The following is a 15,146-nucleotide window of genomic DNA, read 5'->3' on the forward strand; positions in this document are numbered from 1 at the left end:
TCCTGTACTAAAATACCTTTATTAGGGGTTATCTAGTATTTAAATCGACTCCTTTTTTACTTCTCCTTTATATTTTCTGACCGGAGTTTGCGAATTTCAGCTTCTATTAAAGTTATATTATAGATAGTAACTTTACATCCTTTAACCAACTAGTTAAATACTACTCTAGATACTATCTTAGAAGGCAAAGAAGGACTTTCAGATCAAATTTGAAGAGTCTTCTTAATAGAAGATGCCTTTTTATGTAACTAGTAAATAGTATAAGGGGTTGTAATAATAGAAGAGCTAATAGATTCTCTATAACTTCCAGGAGGGGTAGGTATAGATAGGATATTTAATTTAGCAAGGACCTAGTAGGGATCCCATAATAGTATTCTAGCTGCAGTAAAGCTATTTTGAATGTTTTAAGGTGTAAAGACCTTCTAGTGGGCCTCTAGATAGACCTTTAGGAAGTCTAGTTTATTAATATAATTAGATCCTAGTCAGGTCTTTGCCTCTATCAAGCCCCTATATGCATGTTTTAATAATCCAAAGCAACCAATATCTAATGATTATAAAAGATAGGATGAATGGGGTAGTATATAGATAGTAATGATATTATTATTATTACATATCTTATTAAAAGCAGGTATTAGATAACTTCCATGGCTATTTAGGACTAGTAATTAATATTTTCTAACTATACAGCCTGTAAAGGATGGGATAAAGACTTTTTAAAGCTATTAAAGACCTATTTTATCTATAGTCCAGCTATTAGTACTGACTTTAATCCTCTAATCTAATAATAAAAGGTTTTCTTCAAACCATCCTTTAATATAGTATTTTCCTTTAAAGATAATATATAAAGGTAAACTCTAACCTCTTATATTAATATATTTAATAGTAGTAACCTATTTTTAATTACCTGGTTAGATAAGATAAAGTCTTCCAGGCATACTAGATCTAGCAACTACTTTAGTAGTTACTATTAGATCCATTACAAAGCCAGTTTCATTAAAATTATAAATATCTTTATTGGTAATACCATATTATAATCAGGTAGCTTATAATTAATTAAATTATTAGTTTAATACCTTTAGATCCTTATATTTAGCTTATTAGTAATTATATTTTCTTGCAAATCAACTTTTAATTAAATCATGGCATATAATAAAATTTGTTGCCTAGTTTTTTCTAATTAGTGGTTAGGTAGTCAAACTACCTGATTAAAATAAGATATAAGCTATTTCTACTATATATATTAGTCTAGGAGTAACTCCACACTTATCTCTAGATATAATCTATTCTAATAGAGTATCCTCCTAAATTTTAGATAGCCAGAGATTATAATTATAGAGTTCTGCTTAATATTGGTGACTATATAGGTGATTAGTTAAAGTAGATTAAGGCATGTTATAAATAATAGCTGCATGACAAATACTTGGAATTTTGCCATTTTTAAAGGCTTGGATAGCAAGCTAGATCCTACTCTCTTGCTCTACCAAGTTTCAAGTTAATTGACGCGCTTTTGGTGGCATGGTGATGGTTTGAATAGTAACGTGTAATTAAACGCGTGAAAATTTGGTGGGTGGCTGGATGACTTGTAGTGGCTGGATGACCTAGGAATTACGTTATTAGGATAGTAGAAGACAGATCTACTTATAATCACTCAGTATTTCACTGAATAAACTATAAGAAGAAACCGAAAGAAACACAAGTATATCATTGCTAATTCAGAAATCATGTGAGATCAGGTGTTAAAACAGAATCTCATCTTGTTCAAACCAATTTACCTACTCTACTGTACATAAGAACAACATCTAAACTCAAGTCTTCCAATCTCCATCTCCATCTCATCGATATTATTATATACATAGCCATTCGAACTAGGTTGTTGATTCAAGCCAACCTTTGGTTTCCGGTTGATCTCCCCCCTATCTAATAGTGGCTTCCCGGCCCCTCCCCTCCCTCACCTTCGAATCCACTTTCTCAGGGACCTGCCTGGACTGGACCTCCAGCCAGCCAACGGGACATATGCGTGCACGTTGTTGCGGTTCGCTTTGGTGATGGTTTTTTGCGCTGTTTCTGACTTCCTGCACTCCATCTGGTCTTGTCGACGCTGCGGTTCTACACGAACGGGGCCTGTGTGGCGTTGGTCTGCCCAGTGTCTTAACTCTCAAAATCTCGTGCGTCTTGCCTTGCGTCTTGCGTCTTGACTTTCTGCCAACTTTAGCGTCATCCTGCTGCATCCAAGCTTCATCCTTGGGGAATAGCCATGGCCGACAGCGGGGCCTTTCCTTCTTCGTCTGAATCGCCTCCAAACCTGGATTCTCTTCATGTGTCTCTCTCCTCTTCCTCCTCCTTCTCCTCTCCCTCCGCATCCTCGCTTGAGACCTCCCTTCCCGCCATAACCGCCAGCTTCTCGGACTTGCTGCGCTTTTCTACCTGTCTTCCCCCCCCACCGTTGTCCCCTCCAACGCCGTCAACCATGGTGGGGTGGATTGGTTGGGTATTTACCCTCGTTTTCAAGGTCATTCCAAGTATTCTATACTGGATAATCACCTTTTCCACTATAACCCTGCCCACATGGCTTTTCACCCTCTTTTCCATGAGCTTGACCTTCACCATGAATTTTACAACGCTGTATGTTCCTCCAGTCTCATAACGACCGGTTTTCCTACCGTACTTGGTGCCCAACAGTGACTGACGAATAATCGATTGAATTGATAGGTTGTTGATCGTACTGGCCGTTGTTTCGACAATCAGTTGGTTCATCCGTTACCGGTTCCTGAACATGTACAGCCGTCTGCCTCCGGAGCCACAACGCAAGGAACCCCAGCTCGACCTCTTCCCCGATGTACAGGAAGGCGATTCGAAACCGGGCCTGGCGAACTACCTGGACGAGTTTCTGAGTGCTATTAAGGTCTTCGGCTACCTAGAACGGCCGGTATTCCACGAGTTGACACGTACGATGCAAACAAGAAAGTTGATCGCGGGCGAGACACTTCTCCTGGAAGAAGAGAAAGGCTTCTGTTTGGTCGTAGATGGATTGGTTCAAATCTTTGTCAAGTCTATCCGTGATGGGAAACCACGCTCTAGTGATGAGCACCTTGGCGAGTCGTCGGACGAAGAATATCATCTAGGTGACGGGAAACAGGGATATCAGCTGCTCACCGAGGTTAAGAACGGTGCATCCATGTCCTCACTATTCTCTATTCTATCCTTATTCACAGAGGATATCCAACTACAAACAGCAGAGAGTTCCTCATCTAGCATATCTAGCATCCAGCCAAGCCCTGCCAGGGTGCCTGATTTGTTTCCCGGCAGCCCTCGAGGGACAGCGGATGGGTCACCATCTGTGATACCGAGCGATCGTGCTGATACTGCCTCTCATATTAATGGCAATGGAGATTTTCTGCCCTCGGTGCCCCCCTTACACTTGGGAGAGAGCAGAGCGTCTCCGCCGAACCGTCAAGACTCTCGGCCTAACGGCACCAAGCGGTCACAGAACAACGGACGGAAATCAGTCCACCCAGACATCGTTGCTCGGGCCATGGTAGACACCACAATTGCAATTATTCCAGCCAGTGCTTTCCGTCGCCTCACACGGGTGTATCCTAGGGCGACTGCGCATATAGTCCAGGTGATTCTTACAAGACTACAACGGGTTACTTTTGCAACGGCGCATTCTTATTTAGGCCTTACGAACGAGGTTCTGGGCATCGAAAAACAAATGACTAAGTTTATTACCCATGATTTACCGAATGATATGCGTGGATCGGCCCTTGATCGGCTCAAGGACAAGTTTTTGAAGGAGCGAAATCGTCTGGGCCCCGAAGAAATTACAAAAGGCATTGCCCTGCATAACCCTTATGCTGGTAGGAGGCGTCGGTCGAACAGCTTTCTGAGAAAAGACGCCGCCCTTCAGGCAAGGATTGCCGCCCCAAAGCGTCCTGTGTCTCTTATAAACCCAGAATACTTCCCGGGTGAGCGTGACACTGCTGGAGTTAGCCCGGGTGACCTTCTTTCCACAATCCAACTCTCTCGATTTGGTCCTAGACACGAGCTTTTCTCTTCCACACCTCAACTTCATAGCCCTCTGGCTGAGAAGGAGGAGTCTCCTTTACGCCCTTTGAGTTCAACATCACGAGGCTCTCCTTTCCAGCGAAAAGAATCAGTTGATGAGGATGCGTTGTTCCGCGAATCTGTATTAGAATGCATTATGAAAGGAATTGGTCTTAGTAAGAGCTCTCATGATGCGCTGCGCAAGGGTAGTCTTGCCTCTGGGGATGCGTCCCCGAAGTTGGTTTCTTATGACTCTCGTCGTCAGAAAGCTGTTTTCTCTAACAACGCCTTCGGATTTATTGACCCCTATGACGAGTCTGTGGACGGTGAAACGGAGTCTATGATGTCCCTGTCGGTTACTAGTGCTGGTGGTACATCACCTATTGTCAACTTGAAAGAGGAGCTTCGGAATGATATCGAGATTGTCTACTTCCCGCAGGGCTCGGTGTTGGTGGAGCAAGGGGAGCGTCATCCGGGCCTATATTATGTGATTGATGGCTTCCTGGATGTGGGAATCCCTGTGAGTGAAAAAGGCGAGGATCTTGTTGGAGCGTCCCAGTCTACTTATTTGAAACCCGACGAAGAAGTTTTCCCGACTCTCAAGCGGACCCAGACGGCCTCCTCGCGTTCATCAATTGCTGCGACGGCCACAAGCGACCCTAGACGCAAGAGACAATCCCGGAAATCCCTATATTTGATCAAACCCGGTGGAATCCAGGGGTACGTAGGCTCAATTGCCTCATACCGTTCATACACAGATGTTGTTGCAAAGACAGATGTGTACGTTGGATTTCTTCCGCGAGCGTCCTTGGAGAGATTGGCGGAACGATATCCTATTGCCTTGTTAACTCTGGCAAAGCGACTGACAAGTCTTCTTCCACGCCTCCTCCTCCACATCGATTTCGCCTTGGAATGGGTGCAAGTGAACGCCGGCCAGGTCATTTATCATCAAGGAGATGAGAGTGATGCTATCTATATTGTCCTTAACGGACGTTTGCGGTCTGTCCTTGAAGGTCCTAGAGGCAAAATTACAGTTGTTGGCGAACACGGTCAAGGGGAAAGCGTTGGTGAGTTGGAAGTTATGACTGAGTCAACCCGACCTGCAACTCTCCATGCTATTCGAGACACGGAGCTGGCCAAGTTCCCTCGATCTCTTTTCAACAGTCTCGCTCAAGAGCATACTGGAATTACTATTCAAGTCTCCAAACTAATCGCCCAGCGAATGCGAGATCTGGTTGAAAACCCTGTATCTGAGCAGGGAATCGAACAAAGCAACGTTGGAACTGTCAAGACGGCGACATCGACTCTCAACCTCCGCACTGTTGGTATCCTTCCGGTGACCGCTGGGGTTCCGGTAGTTGAATTCGGTCATCGCCTGCTGCATGCCCTTCACCAAATTGGGGTGACTAATGGAGTGACATCCTTAAATCAAGCGGCTATCTTAAACCATCTAGGGCGACACGCTTTTAGCAAGATGGGAAAGTTAAAACTATCTCAGTACCTGGCAGATTTGGAGGAAAAGTACGGAATGGTTCTCTATATCGCGGACACCAATGTAAACGCTCCCTGGACCCAAACCTGCATTACGCAAGCGGATTGCATTCTTCTTGTGGGTCTCGCAGAGTCCTCGTCCAGCATCGGAGAGTATGAAAGGTTCTTGCTTGGAATGAAAACTACAGCGAGAAAGGAGCTGGTGCTCTTGCACGCCGATCGATATTGCCCTCCTGGGCTATCGCGCAGGTGGCTGAAGAACCGTGTATGGATCAATGGAGGCCATCATCATATCCAGATGGCTTTCCGCCTTACTGCAGAGCCATCACATCCTCAAGCCAAGCGATTTGGAACGGTCCTGAAGCAAAGAGTTCAGGTTCTTCAGGCAGAGATTCAGAAATACACCTCGCGCAGAATTCGACAGACGCCACTTTACTCGTCTCAAACGCCGTTCAAGGGCGATTTTCATCGATTGGCGCGTCGCCTCTGTGGCAGATCAGTTGGACTCGTGCTTGGTGGCGGTGGTGCCAGAGGCATTGCTCACGTTGGTGTAATTAAGGCCTTGGAAGAAGCAGGGATTCCAGTCGACATCATCGGTGGTACCTCGATTGGTGCTTTCATTGGCGCTCTGTATGCTCGAGATGCGGACGTCGTGCCCATGTACGGCCGTGCGAAGAAGTTCGCCGGGCGTATGGGTAGCATGTGGCGATTCGCTTTAGACTTGACATACCCTTCTGTTTCTTACACAACTGGCCATGAATTCAATCGTGGGATCTTCAAAACCTTTGGGGATAGTCAGATTGAGGATTTCTGGCTCGAATTTTATTGCAACACTACTAATATCAGCCGGTCTCGCGCTGAATTCCATTCGTCTGGATACGTCTGGCGTTACGTGCGTGCATCCATGTCACTCGCAGGCCTTATCCCTCCAATTTGTGACGAGGGCAGCATGCTACTTGATGGAGGTTATATTGACAATCTAACGGTGGCTTATATGAAAGGATTGGGTGCGGATGTGATCTTTGCAATTGACGTGGGGTCGATTGATGACAATACCCCACAGGGTTATGGTGACTCTCTTTCTGGATTTTGGGCAGTGATCAATCGCTGGAATCCCTTTTCTTCGTGCCCGAATCCTCCCACCCTTTCCGAAATACAGGCAAGACTTGCGTACGTGTCATCAATCGACAACCTGGAACGCGCGAAGAATACCCCTGGCTGTCTTTACCTTCGCCCACCAATTGATCGCTACGGAACTCTGGAGTTCAGTAAATTTGACGAGATTTACCAGGTGGGGTATGCCTACGGTAAAGAATACCTCGAGAAACTCAAGAACGAAGGTTCTCTTCCGCTGCCTGAGGAAACTGAAGAGAAAAAGAAGCTCCAACGTACGCTAGCGCCACGCCGGGCTAGCATATAGTTCTGTATCTTGACATTTGTACTCCGCCTGGACTGCTATGTTCAGTGCATGACTGATGACAATGCGGCGTTGTCGGTATATTTGTGAATTTCGAAAGAACCTTCGTATAGATCAAGTGTTGACTGACGTGGATACCTTCACTGGGGGTTTATAGGAAGTAATAGATAAACCAAAGACACGATCAGGAACTGATGATATCTACAAACGAATTCTGGATCCGCACTATGTCTGTCTCCCCGCAAAGTGTGGGTGGGTAAAGCAGAAGAAGACCGCACAAGTAGACAATAAGAGCAAAAAACAAAAAAAGAAACGTGGTCCCAGAGGGGGTCGAACCCTCGACTTTGGCGTTATTAGCACCACACTCTAACCAACTGAGTTATGGGACCCAATTGTTGATGTAGCCTTGACAATATTTTTGTATTATAGCCTAAACCTAGTTTTAAGAGGTTAAATCATGTGATCATTTTATCGATCACGTGCGTTTATTAGTCATTGGGCTCCCAAATAACCCGATGAGAATGAAGTAGAATAATCTCCGCCAGTCATCAACAATTGGGTCCCATAACTCAGTTGGTTAGAGTGTGGTGCTAATAACGCCAAAGTCGAGGGTTCGACCCCCTCTGGGACCACGTTTGTTTTTGTTTTTCATTCACTCTTTTTACCTTTGATGATTGATCGCTATGGCCTTGATCAATGAGTAAGTAAGTAGGTGACCATGTATTTTTTTTTACATAAAACATTGTAAGAACTCTGATGTCCAAAGTAGTCAGGAATAGATAGTAATATTCTGCCAACAGTCGCCTTGACTCAAGTGTGAGTGCAACGCGGGTATGAAATGTTCTCGAATATTCCTCTGCTGCAGATAAATTTTTGCTGTAAATGAGCTCCCTAATCTCTGAGAAAGCGTGGTTCTCGCTTAGGGTGCGGTCATTCTCAGACGTCGCAGAAACCGACTCGAAAGCCAGGACTCTGCCAGTATCGGGAGCAGAAGGGCCGTGCTCCGCCGGGGAATCTGAGACTGTTCCCCCTTCACTGCGCGTGGATGTAGTATATTGATGAACCTTATCCACTAGGATTTGGCCATTCTCAAAGAAGTCTTTCATCTCAAGACCCTGAGTGTTGCTCGGGCTCACAGTTTTGCCATCACCTTCCACAATCTGCTTTATGTCCTCAAGGAGTTGTTGCATATTGGTTACCTTGACACCTGTAAAATCTGGACTACTCTAGAGTGAGTTATTAGACACCAAAATACGAAACAACAAGCCGATTGTGCAACATACTCAACAATCGCATCCAGGACAAGTGCTGTAATATCGGCATGAACTCGAATTCTTTTGCGCCACAGATTAAAGCTTGAGAGGCTGTCTCTGTTCTCCTCTTTGAAGATCCATTGAATCTGCTTCAAGGTGAGGTTACAATGGTGAAAGGAGATAGATAGGATCTGTAAGATTTCCGAAAGTTCATTCGAGATGGCTACCAAGCGATTCACGGTCCAGAACAGGGCAATAGTGCTCAGCGTTGCAGAGAGGATCCTGCTAATATTAGTCGATTTCGGGTGAATTGTGCGAGTGCTGGTTACTGTGTCTCCTTGAGTAAGTCTTGTAGGTGATTGTCATCCTCTTGGAATAGATCAATCGTATGCGCAGTATTAATGATTTCAGTACAAGTTGCAGCTAGAGATGATGCCGAGGAGGCAATGGAAGCTTGAAGAGCCATATTCAGGCTGTGGCTTTGTATGTAAGTGTAAGTGTTGGTGTTTGAAGAAGGTAGAAGACAAGAAGCAGCGCGTTGACGAGCGTGGTAAAGTAGAAAAGAGGCAACTCTGAAGTGAAAGATGCACTTAGAGAGAGCTGTTGAATCAAGAGTTTGTAAGAGTATGGATGGTTCTTGGTAGAGTTTAGACAGAAGATTGAGAGCTACTTAGTAGCTGGTAACTGGTAGTTATACGGAGTGTCGTGTGGGAATAATTTTATAGGTGCGTGGCTATATGAATGCGGAAGAGATTGCCAATAATAATAAGAATAAGTTAGAAACACCCAAATAAGCAGATCTAGAAGAGAACAGTGCGTGTGCATACTGGCTAATCAAACTACTCTGTACTCTCCGGGATATATGATTAAGAATAATTATGAGGTTGATGCTCCAATATACTCCGTGCCTACTCCATACATGCATAGTAATGTTGTTAAATATAGAACAGATCGTGGCTAGTGATGCCAAGTCGGAACCAGGGCTCAACCCTGCCGGAGCTTTTATAACCAAGTTGACGTCGTTGCCGGCAAGTTGCTGCATGTGGTGACGACACTTTTCTGCCCCGTTTCTTATTTTCTTCCCTTTTCTCCTTTTCGTATATCGTCGGTGGTTCTAGGGGATATTTGGCTATTTTTGATACTGATATAGAAATGTCTTCCCATCCCCCGCCCAAGATTGAGTCCAATCATAATTATTATGTGGACTACGTCATTCGGTACAGCTTCGGAGATGTCGGTAAGAGTATAGTTTGCTTTGTATGATAGTGCGGGTTTTGACCAGTATAGAACCTTCTCTGGCAGAAGATGAGCTGCAGTTGCTCTTGAAGAAATTATTCGAAGTAGGGTTGCAGACGGAGGTGAGACAAGGGGAGGATTCGTCGCTCCTGATTTTTGTTCGGGCCTCGCGGAAGAAGAGCCTGCAGCGGGCAGTCTACCAGTCGCGGTACGTGCTTCTCCCCATATAAACCTTTCGCGCGATTCATTCTCTAACTTCATGTTGGCTATTAGCATTCGCGACTGGCTGCACGGCGTCCGTTCTACTGAACCCGAACAGGAATCTTCCGCTGAGCCACAGACGGAGTCCGAACGATTGCGCATAATTCACCATTTGATGGTTCTTCCACGAGAGTACGGCGGCGCTGGTATCACTCCCGGACACGGACAATGGAAGAACGTGATTGCAATGTTCCCTCTCCACGATGAGCAGAAGAATAATCAGTATATGAGGGAATGGAGCAAGAAAACCTTCTTGTCTGATGACGATTTGGACCAAATACGGGATAAGTTTGGAGAAACCGTATGTACCCTAATTTCTGTCACGAAGCTTCTAAAGCTGATGAGATACAGGTCGGCTTTTACTTTGCGTTCCTGCAATCCTACTTCAAATCCCTGATATTTCCTGCGGCGTTCGGCTTCTCTTGCTGGCTCATTCTCGGCTCCTTTTCTATTATATACACTGTCGTCAATTGCCTTTGGTGCGTTATTTTTATTGAATACTGGAAGAGAGAAGAGGAGGATCTTAGTTGCCGATGGCAAACCAAAGGTGTCTCAGTTGTTCGACACAAGCGACGCGAGTTCAAACCGGCCAAGGAAATCGTGGATGATATTACTGGAGAGGTCAGAGGTGTATTCCCAGCGACGAAACGATTACAGCGACAACTTCTCCAGGTTCCGTTTACGCTCATTTCAGCTGTTGCTCTGGGTGTGATAATCGCTACTTGCTTTGCGATTGAAATCTTCATTTCGGAGGTATACAACGGGCCGCTCAAAGGGTACTTGGTAAGATTACGATGGCAACGCCCCCCTCCATTTTTTCTCTCTCTCGAATTAAGGTAGGCTAATTATTTAGGTCTTTATTCCAACGATTCTGCTTACTGCCCTGATTCCGACGATGAGCGGGGTCCTTGTGTCCGTTGCGACTAAACTTAACGACTATGAAAACTACGAAACCCAAACCGCATACGACATGGCCTTGACACAGAAGATTTTCGTAATTAATTTTATTACTTCTTACCTCCCAGTTTTCCTAACAGCGTTTGTCTATATTCCGTTCGCTAGCTTGATAGTACCTTATCTTGACGTGTTCCACCTAACTGTCCGACCATTCGTTTCGAAGGAGCACGCAACTACCGCACGTGCCGAATTTGCTATCGACCCGGCCCGGTTGCGAAAACAAGTGATCTATTTTACAGTCACTGCTCAGGCGGTCAACTTCGCTATGGAGACTATTGTCCCTATGCTGAAGCAGCGGGCTTTACGCAAATATAAGGAATATCAAAAAAAGCGCACTGAAAGAACGGACTCAGGCCTTGATGGAGAGGCTAGAAAGGCTTCAGCAGCTTCCCTTGATGACCCGAAAGATGAAGTCCAGTTTCTTACACGCGTTCGGAAAGAAGCTGAACTAGACGACTACGATGTCACCGAGGATCTTCGAGAGATGTGTATTCAGTTTGGATATCTGGCTCTGTTCTCCCCCATCTGGCCGCTCGTTCCGGTGTCGTTTTTGGTTAACAATTGGATCGAACTCCGCTCCGACTTTTTCAAAATCATTATGGAATGCAAGAGACCCTCGCCTGAGCGTGCAGATACTATTGGACCTTGGCTGGATAGTTTAGGCTTTTTATCATGGGTCGGTAGTATTACTGGTGCTGCGCTCGTGTACATGTTCAACACTGGCACTGGTGGCCCGAGTGGTGAGCCCTCAGCGATTAAAGGATGGGCTCTGCTGTTGACGATATTCTTCTCCGAACACCTCTATCTGATGGTGCAATATGTTGTGCAGACTACGATGTCCAAGCTTGAGCCTCCCAGCGTACGGAAGGAGCGCACTGAAAACTTCCTGGTTCGGAAGAAGTACCTTGAGTCTACCTTGGGCGTACGGTCTAGCGACGATGAAGAAGATATTGTGATGGAGGATCACTCCATGGAAGTATCCGACATCACGCGAAAATCTCTCGAAGACGACGCTCGGAACTGGTCTCGACATGGCACAGAGCCCGAGGAGCGATTCTGGATGCGACAGAAGGGTTGGAAGGAGTCTGCTAAGGTGGCATCTTCGTTTATTCAGAATCAAGCCAAGGTGGATGGTAAGAAGGATCAGTGAGGATATTCGGGTTGTTCGTGTGTGGAAGGCGAGCAAGACTAGACCAGAAGATATGATTGATGTAATAGGCATGCTGGTTTGTGTCAGAACATTTATGTTTATAGAACCTTTTACATCGACGAGAAGTGGGACGTAAGCTACTTTACGTATCTACATGATCTATGCTTAATTTTCCGCATGAGGAGATGCGTGGAGTAGTCGGACCTCATTTACAACTACCAACTTACCTACTCCAGCGGAAGTAAACCATAGTGTATTATCAATTCCCTGGTTCTGATTTCAAAGCAATTTGAACTGACTTAGATTTAAGACCCACCCCTGCCGCAATTTCCATACTCTCCAATTCACATCCAATTGATCTTCCTCTCGCCACCACCGCCACATATCACAATCAACATGGCATCCGAACAACAGCCCTCTTCGCATCATCGACCCGGCACAAGCGATGGCTGGCATGGTACCATATCCCCTAGTAGCCCCTTCAACCCCGAAAAAGGCCGGTACCATCTGTACATCGGACTCTTCTGTCCATTCGCCCACCGAGCCAATTTCGTGCGCCATTTGAAGGGGCTTACCGATATAATCGATATCAGCGTTGTAATGCCGTATCCCAAGGGGGATTCCAAGGGATGGCCGGGTTGGCGATTCCCCAGTTCTAATGACGAGTACCCTGGAGCGACGGTTGACCAGCTCTTTGGAGAGGATTACATGCATAAGGTGTATTTTCGGGCGGATCCAGAGTATAAGGGGAGGTATTCAGTGCCGTTGCTGTGGGATAAGAAAACGAATACCGCGGTTTGTAATGTATGAATATTCTTTCCGCCGCCTCTCTCTCTTGTTAAGATTTAGACGGGGGAATCGTGATACTGATTAAAACAGGAAAGCTTGGAGCTTCTGCGCTGGCTCCCATCGGCGTTTAACTCGTTCCTTCCAGAATCACTAGCATCTATCACTCTATACCCAACACACCTCCAAACTGAGATTGATGCCTTGAGTAAATGGATTCAATCGGATCTTTGCACAGGAGTCTACAAAGCCGGCTTTGCCCCGTCCCAGGAGGTCTACGATCAAAAGGTCGTCCCGGTCTTCGGTGCACTGAATGCCCTTGAACGCATCGTCGCCCGAAACGGCGGCCCATTTATTCTTGGTTCAGAGATGACAGAGCTCGATGTTATAGTGTATGCGACCTTGATTCGCTTCGACACGGTCTATGTGCAGCATTTCAAGTGTAATCTGGGGACAATTAGACATGATTACCCGGTCCTGAATAATTGGCTGAAGGGGATGTATTGGGACGTGGAGGCTGCACGGGCCACGACGGATTTTAAGCATATAAAAGAGAATGTAGGTGCTTTTTTACCATTTCAGATTTCACGGAGGAGTCGAGTACTGACAGTTTGTGCGTACAGTATACGAAGAGCCATTATGATATCAACCCCAAGGCGATCACACCTATGGGACCGTTTCCGCATGTGGAGGAGGGGGTTGAGAGGGATTGGAGTAAGTTAAGCGTTGGAGGAGTCCAACATCCGCATGTTTTAGAATACGAGAAAACATTATTGGTGGATGCTCCGTCGAGGATTTAGCAGGTTGATATTACGTTGTTCATAGTACCTGATACCTATAAACACTTGATATCTATAGCCCCCCAAGTATCATCACACTGGAACACAAGAAATGGACAATTCTTAAACCTAGTGCCTACTACCCCAGGTACAGAGTAAGTATATATGTCCAAGTACTCCGTACGAATTCTGGAACGCCCCACCATGAACGGATCACATCCAATTTTTTTCTTCTGACAATTGAAACCTACTACAACAATCCTTACTCCAGATAACCCACCCAACATAACCAACACCAACAATAACAGCCAAAGAGGAAGAGAGGAGGAAAAAAAAGAAAGAAAGAAGCACAAGCAAAATGGCAATCATCCGCCCCGCAACCCCAGCAGACCTTCCCCAAGTCCGCGCAATCAGCACCTACTACATCCTCAACACAGCCCTCATATTCACGCAAACCTCGCCACCACCTGCCGTCTTCCAAGCCAAATACGACGACCTCAAGTCCCGCGGCCTCCCTTATGTCGTTGCCGTTGACGAGGAACTCACAAACGCCGAGGACGGCGCCGACCTTGTACTCGGGTACGCTTATCTCTCGCCCTTTCGCAGCCATATGCTGTCGTACGCGGCAACAGTGGAGCTTTCACTCTTCGTGCACCCGGACCATCAGTCGCGGTCCCTGGGATCGAGGCTTCTTGCGGCGGTGTTGGAGGCTGCTCCGGCAGTGAGGCATCGGGCTTATGAAGTTACAGGGTCGGATGAGGAGCCGAGGAAAGTGTTTGCTGGGGAGAAAGGGGAGAGTGAAGGGGGACTCCCGCTGAGGAATATTCTCGCTGTTATGGCGGTTAGTTCTGAGGGGTTAGATGGCGGAGATGCCTTGCGGAGGTGGTATATCAAACGGGGATTTGTGGAGAGGGGAAGAATGGAGAAGATTGGGTTTAAGAGGGGAGAGTGGTAAGCATACTACCTAACACACTCTTTTTTAACTTTATGTGGATGGTTGGATATTGCTTAAACTAATTTGATGAATAGGATTGATACGATTTACTTGCAATATACCCTGGCGTAAATTGGCGTGGTAGCCATGATTGTGGATATATATTATTCTGAGGAAGTTAATGAATGGCTAGATTAGATTACACTTGTAGATTCACTGGCATGCAGATGCATTAGTGGAATTTATGAACCTATCCGACGTATGATATCCCGGGTAAGATCAGATCTAGAACAGTCCTCAGATTAGTCCAGTAGGCACCAACTACCTAGGTAAGTTGATCAGTCAATCCAACGCGTTGGCGTGTTATGGACTTACTGTATTATGAGCAAGGATAGTACTCAAGGTTCCATACTGGAATTTCCCAAGTCCGATTCTGTAGAGCAAGTCTAAGGATGCTTAGATGGACAATTACAATTCCCGACTCACCTTCGAGGATATTATGCAGGATTTAAACACCAGAAATAAAAATCGATTATCCTACCAAGTTATTTATTATTGTTATTCTCTTGTATTCTCTTATACTACGGCGTAGTCCGAACACTGAGACTAGTTATTTAGCCGGAGATGCTATTATTAGTCAGCATTCCCATAGATTAGTAAGCATTACTCCTTTGGGCAGACCACAACAGAACAGAACAGAACAGATCTCGCTCTCGTCGCAGAATTGGATAGGGAGGAATTAATCTGGAATTAAGCTGTGGCTAGAAGAGACGAAGAAAAATACACCTAAATTAATCAGGAAGAATAAGAGTGACATTCCTGTGGAAAAGTCGGCCTC

At 45.6% G+C, this 15,146-nt stretch overlaps 5 protein-coding genes and 2 non-coding genes across 7 annotated transcripts; 5 read left to right on the top strand and 2 right to left on the bottom strand.

Moving 5' to 3' along the window:
- Positions 1–1,759: 1,759 nt before the first annotated feature.
- On the top strand, positions 1,760–7,238 carry nte1 (lysophospholipase). The gene is made up of 2 exons (XM_040897398.1): positions 1,760–2,622; positions 2,710–7,238. Exons 1-2 carry the CDS (start codon positions 2,255–2,257, stop codon positions 6,953–6,955), a joined length of 4,614 nt encoding a protein of 1,537 aa, XP_040751752.1. The 5' UTR covers positions 1,760–2,254; the 3' UTR covers positions 6,956–7,238.
- Positions 7,239–7,267: 29 nt separating this feature from the next.
- Positions 7,268–7,341, bottom strand: P175DRAFT_0t90. Its single transcript has one exon. It is a non-coding gene; the product is annotated as a tRNA-Ile (tRNA).
- Positions 7,342–7,510: 169 nt separating this feature from the next.
- P175DRAFT_0t89 lies at positions 7,511–7,584 on the top strand. Its single transcript has one exon. It is a non-coding gene; the product is annotated as a tRNA-Ile (tRNA).
- Positions 7,530–8,900, bottom strand: P175DRAFT_0558553 (uncharacterized protein; the record flags this gene model as incomplete). The annotated part of the gene is made up of 4 exons (XM_040900846.1): positions 8,535–8,900; positions 8,236–8,487; positions 7,751–8,173; positions 7,530–7,575 (listed from the first exon to the last, which is right to left on the bottom strand). Exons 1-4 carry the CDS (start codon positions 8,669–8,671, stop codon positions 7,530–7,532), a joined length of 858 nt encoding a protein of 285 aa, XP_040751753.1. The 5' UTR covers positions 8,672–8,900.
- A 457-nt stretch (positions 8,901–9,357) lies between these two features.
- Positions 9,358–12,119, top strand: P175DRAFT_0524601 (anoctamin family protein; the record flags this gene model as incomplete). The annotated part of the gene is made up of 5 exons (XM_040899376.1): positions 9,358–9,442; positions 9,472–9,649; positions 9,715–10,003; positions 10,054–10,485; positions 10,556–12,119. 5 exons carry the CDS (start codon positions 9,358–9,360, stop codon positions 11,807–11,809), a joined length of 2,238 nt encoding a protein of 745 aa, XP_040751754.1. The 3' UTR covers positions 11,810–12,119.
- A 43-nt stretch (positions 12,120–12,162) lies between these two features.
- P175DRAFT_0502501 (uncharacterized protein) lies at positions 12,163–13,872 on the top strand. Its single transcript, XM_040897399.1, has 3 exons — positions 12,163–12,613; positions 12,689–13,153; positions 13,219–13,872. The coding sequence occupies exons 1-3, from the start codon at positions 12,206–12,208 to the stop codon at positions 13,393–13,395; spliced, it is 1,050 nt and encodes a 349-aa protein (XP_040751755.1). The 5' UTR covers positions 12,163–12,205; the 3' UTR covers positions 13,396–13,872.
- P175DRAFT_0502502 (GNAT family N-acetyltransferase) lies at positions 13,423–14,798 on the top strand. Its single transcript, XM_040897400.1, has one exon. The coding sequence runs from the start codon at positions 13,733–13,735 to the stop codon at positions 14,327–14,329; it is 597 nt and encodes a 198-aa protein (XP_040751756.1). The 5' UTR covers positions 13,423–13,732; the 3' UTR covers positions 14,330–14,798.
- Positions 14,799–15,146: the final 348 nt, after the last annotated feature.

The sequence above is a fragment of the Aspergillus ochraceoroseus genome (genome assembly GCF_002846915.1).
Source record: "Aspergillus ochraceoroseus IBT 24754 chromosome Unknown P175scaffold_5, whole genome shotgun sequence".
In the NCBI taxonomy this organism is placed as follows: Eukaryota; Fungi; Ascomycota; class Eurotiomycetes; order Eurotiales; family Aspergillaceae; genus Aspergillus; species Aspergillus ochraceoroseus.